At 47.5% G+C, this 5,000-nt stretch overlaps 1 protein-coding gene across 1 annotated transcript; it reads left to right on the top strand.

Annotated features, from left to right (window-relative positions):
* The first annotated feature begins 2,427 nt into the window (after positions 1-2,427).
* Positions 2,428-2,943, top strand: LOC125199525. Its single transcript, XM_048097520.1, has one exon. It carries the CDS (start codon positions 2,428-2,430, stop codon positions 2,941-2,943), a length of 516 nt encoding a protein of 171 aa, XP_047953477.1.
* Positions 2,944-5,000: the final 2,057 nt, after the last annotated feature.

Genomic DNA, 5,000 nt, shown 5'->3' with positions numbered 1-5,000 from the left:
AAAGGATGCCCCGCATACCTTGTCTACTTGAACAAAGAGGAGAAAGACGAAAGGAAATTGGAAGAGGTCGACATCGCTCGCGAATTTCCGGATGTGTTTCCTGACACACTACCGGGTTTGCCGCCAGACAGGCAAGTGGAGTTCACTATAGATCTAGAACCAGGATCTGCTCCAGTATCAAAGGCACCATACCGAATGGCCCCAAAGGAACTAGATGAACTGAAGGTACAGCTGCAAGAACTCCTAGACCTGGGATTCATCAGACCCAGCGTCTCGCCATGGGGAGCACCTGTACTGTTCGTCAAGAAGAAAGACGGGACCATGAGGATGTGTGTGGACTACCGAGAGCTTAACAAGCTGACTCTCAAGAACAAGTACATGGGGAGCACCTGTACTGTTCGTCAAGAAGAAAGACGGGACCATGAGGATGTGTGTGGACTACCGAGAGCTTAACAAGCTGACTCTCAAGAACAAGTATCCCTTACCCAGGATCGACGATTTGTTTGACCAGCTCAAAGGAGCTAGTGTGTTCTCCAAGATGGATCTGAAATCGGGATACCACCAGCTGAAGATTATACCAGCGGATGTGCCCAAGACGGCCTTCCGAACCAGATATGGTCACTATGAGTTTACGGTGGTGCCGTTTGGACTAACGAATGCACCGGCAGTGTTCATGGACCTGATGAACCGCGTTTTTCATCCTTACCTCGACAAGTTTGTCCTAGTCTTTATCGACGATGTGCTGATATACTCTAAGAATAGGAAGGAACATGAAGAGCATTTAAGGACTGCTCTAGAGACGCTTCGGGCGGAGAAGTTGTATGCCAAATTCAGCAAGTGCGAATTCTGGCTCAATGAGGTGAATTTTCTTGGACATATTGTGACAGCGGATGGGATCCGAGTGGACCCTGCAAAAGTGGAGGCGGTACGAAATTGGAAGGTACCAACTACTCTCAACGAGATCCGAAGTTTCTTAGGACTGGCCAGCTACCATAGAAGATTCATTGAAGGATTCTCGAAGATTGCACGGCCGATGACTCAGCAACTCAAGAAGGGAACCAAGGTCTCATGGTCTCCTGAGTGCGAGGCGAGTTTTCAGCTGTTAAAAGAGAAATTGACCAGCGCACCCGTACTAGCAGTCCCAGAGCCAGGGACGGACTACGTTGTGTATACGGATGCCTCCAAGAGCGGACTTGGATGTGTGTTGATGCAGAATGGGAATGTGATCGCTTATGCGTCACGGCAACTCAGGCCACACGAGCTCAACTACCCAACACACGACCTAGAACTGGCAGCAGTGGTCCTTGCCTTGAAAATTTGGAGACACCACCTATATGGAGTTAGGTGTGAAATTTTCACGGACCACAAGAGTCTCAAGTACTTCTTCGAGCAAAAGGATTTGAATATGCGACAGAGGAGATGGCTCGAATTAGTAAAAGACTATGACTGCGGCATAAATTACCACCCAGGCAAGGCCAACGTTGTGGCAGACGCGTTGAGCCGGAAGACTCAGCACCAAGTGGCAGTCCTGTTCACTCAGGAAGAGGAATTGCTGCGAGAATTCAATAGAATGAGTTTAGAAATGGTGCGAGCACCCGAAACTGTAGAAGGCATAGTTTCTACTCTAGTAGTCATTCCCGAGTTGAGAGGCAGAATCATCGAGGCCCAGAGACGGGACGAAACTCTAGAGAAGTTGCGCCTAAAAGTGAGAACGGGCAAATAAAAGAACTACCAGGAGGAGGCAGATAACGCCCTCACATTCGAAGGGAGATTGTGTGTGCCGAACCAGGAAGAGCTCAGAAACGAGATAATGAGCGAGGCACACGATACTCCATACACCGCCCACCCAAGGAGTACAAAGATGTATAAGGACTTGAAGAAGAAGTTCTGGTGGGAACACATAGCTATGGATTTCGTTACGGGATTGCCGAAATCTCAAAAAGGAAATACTGCAATCTGGGTGATAGTGGATCGTCTCACTAAGAGCGCCCATTTTGTACTGATACCTATCACATACGGGTCGGAGAAGCCAGCCCAGTTGTATGTGAAGGAGATCATTCGCCTGCACGGCATACCAGCGACGATTACGTCAGACAGAGATGCTAAATTCACGTCCAGATTTTAGAAGAGCCTACAGAAAGAGCTAGGGACACAACTGAATTTTAGCACTGCTTTTCATCCACAGACCGACGGGCAGTCGGAGAGAACGATTCAAACACTAGAGGATATGCTAAGGGTAGTAGTGCTCGATAGAGGGAGCAATTGGGAACAAGTACTGCCTCTGATAGAGTTTGCCTATAACAATAGCTACCAGGCAACGATTGACATGGCTCCATACGAAGATTTATACGGAAGAAAGTGTAGATCACCCCTCTATTGGGATGAGGTTGGTGAGAGGAAAATTCTGGGCCAGATACGGTCGAAGAGATGATAGAAGTTGTCAGAAAAATCCGAGAGAGGATCAAAGAGGCTCAGAACAACAGAAGTCCTATGCAGATCTTCGCGGACAGATTTGCAGTTACTGTAGGAGATAAGGTTTTCTTGAGAGTATCTCCCTCGAAAGGGATCACCAGATTTGGAGTCAAGGGAAAACTCCTACCCCGCTACATAGGACCGTATGATATTTTGGAAGCGGTCGGACCAGTAGCTTATCGATTGGCGCTACCGCCAAGCTTTGGAAGCGTTCACAACGTGTTCCATGTATCCCAGCTAAGGAAGTATGTGTTCGATCCGAAGCACGTGATCCACCAAGAAGAGATGATAATTAATCCGGATCTGAGCTATGAGGAAAAGCCAAAGAAAATTTTGGATAGAAAAGTGCAACAATTGAGGAATAAGGCGATCACTTCAGTGAAAGTACTGTGGGAGCACCACGGGCAAGAAGAAGCCACGTGGGAGTTGGAGGATAAGATGAAGGAACGTTACCCCGAACTTTTCAAGTAGAGCTGCACAAATTTCGGGACGAAATTTCTTATAAGGAGGGTGGAATGTGACGCCCCGGAATTTCGTTCCCTTCTTTCGAGATAAATCGGATTTATTAGCTTAATTAATTTCTTTTAGAAGATGTGTAATCGTACTTTCCTCGTTGTATTCGACTTTGGAGTAATTTAAGTATCTTCGTTGGAGGAAATAAAATGCAAGGAAAATTTAAGTTTCAAGAATAAAAGTGGAGAAAATACTTTTATTAGAGAAATGTGGATACACTGTGAAGAAATAGAAATACATGGATGATGGAAATAGTATATGCCTGCAAGTTTGATAAAAATCAACATGCACCTATTCTACGCTATCTATCCTACTTCTTTAATTCTCAAGTTTGGAAGCAAACTAAATTGAGAATAGAACCAAATGAGCTCAAGAGGAGCATCTCCTTTCTTTCCCTCTTTTTCTTAATCTCGATTTTGCTTCCCTCCACAAGCTCCAAGAATGCCTCCATGTACCTACAAAGTTTACACCAAATTGGGGGTTAGAAAGTTACACACAAGTAAAGAGGGAGGGAAGCACAAGCTAAATAAGAGATGGAGCAAGTAGGTGAATAGTGCAGCTAGAAGAGCTACAAGATAGAGCATGAGGTAAGCCAATTTTTGTCACCACTTCATCTAACATCAAAAGAGATTCAAGACAAAGAAGGCATAGGAGAAAGAGCTCCTACACAAGCCCAAAAGTAGAAGATGAGACAAACTCTCATCTCCCCGTCGATCAAGGCCGAGAAATCAGCCAAGAAGATCAGCCACCATCACCAAAACGGCAAGAATCTCACAATCATCAAGCTCGAAAGTGAGAGTGCTAGCAAGCCCAAAATAGGATCCTTTGGCTCCAAGTCTCAAACCTAGCTTCCAATAGATTAGCACCATATAAGAGCCACCTTCCCCTTCACCTCCGCCACCCCACTCTCGACACCACCACCCACTCACGACACCAAGCGCGGGGCGGCGAAGAGGAGAGGAAGGAGTGGCGAGCGGCGAGGGCGAAAACCGCCACCACCGATACAAGTTCAGCAAGTGAGGTAAACAACCTCAACACCAACACTCTTCGCATCATGTAGAACAACAAGTAGATAGCTCAAGAACTTAGAATTTCCATAAGATTCTCACAACCAAGTATGGAACAATAGCAGAAACCTCAAGATCTCCCACAGTAAGCATGTGTAAGAATAGAGACTCAATACAGTAAGCTAAGTGCCCCAATTGAAAAAAAATCAGAACTTTAATACCATAGCCAAAGACCAATTCCAGTGAGCACTCAAAAAGGATGGATCATGGAATTTAAATACTCCAACAAGAACATAGAAATACCATCAATCTCCAATCTACTAGAATTTAAGGAAATTGAGTAAAGGAGAAAATGGGAGGTGACTTAGGTTAGACGGAGGGGCTGCCGGGCGACGAGCGAGCGTCGACGGAGTCCGAAAATTTCCGCAGAGCGGCAGAGGCGGCTGAGAGAGAGGAAAGAGGAGACTAGGCTCTCCTCTCCGCCGCTGGATTCGCCGAGAAGGCGACAAGGCAGCGGCCCTGCTCGCAGCTGGAGGCGTGAGTGCGACGGCGAACTTCGGAGCTTCCCCACGTGAGCCGGAGAAAGAGTGCGTGCAGCACTAGGAGCCCGACGAGTGCTCGGCGGCGGCGCTGCCACCACTGGCGCGAAGAGGCGACGGGGAGAGCTCGACAGAAAGGGCAGCGAAGAGGGAGAACTCGATGGAGGAAGGAGTACGCGCCGACGGGACTCCGGAATTCCGTTGGGGTGGGGCGCGGTTTTGCCGAAGAGGAAAGGCGCCGCCTCTGAATTCGATTAGGGATTTCAGTTTGAGAGGTAAATGATTTTGGGGTAAATGTGCAAAATTGGGAGAAGAGGCGGAGCCGGCGACGCTCCGGCGACGCAGAGAGGCCTCGATTCGCCGGAGATGGCGATTCGCCGGAGATGGAAGAGTGGCTGTCGCTGCTGCTTCTTCTTCTTTAGAAAGAGTTCATTTGGGAATAAGGTGAATTTGGAGAAGAAGGGTTGAT

The sequence above is a fragment of the Salvia hispanica genome, unplaced genomic scaffold (assembly GCF_023119035.1).
Source record: "Salvia hispanica cultivar TCC Black 2014 unplaced genomic scaffold, UniMelb_Shisp_WGS_1.0 HiC_scaffold_534, whole genome shotgun sequence".
In the NCBI taxonomy this organism is placed as follows: Eukaryota; Viridiplantae; Streptophyta; class Magnoliopsida; order Lamiales; family Lamiaceae; genus Salvia; species Salvia hispanica.
Note: the sequence above shows the minus strand (reverse complement) of the source record. Positions and strands in the feature narration are given on the sequence as shown.

Coding starts and splice junctions, on each gene's coding strand:
- LOC125199525 (XM_048097520.1), top strand. CDS start 2,428: ATGATAGAAGTTGTCAGAAAAATCCGAGAGAGGATCAAAGAGGCTCAG.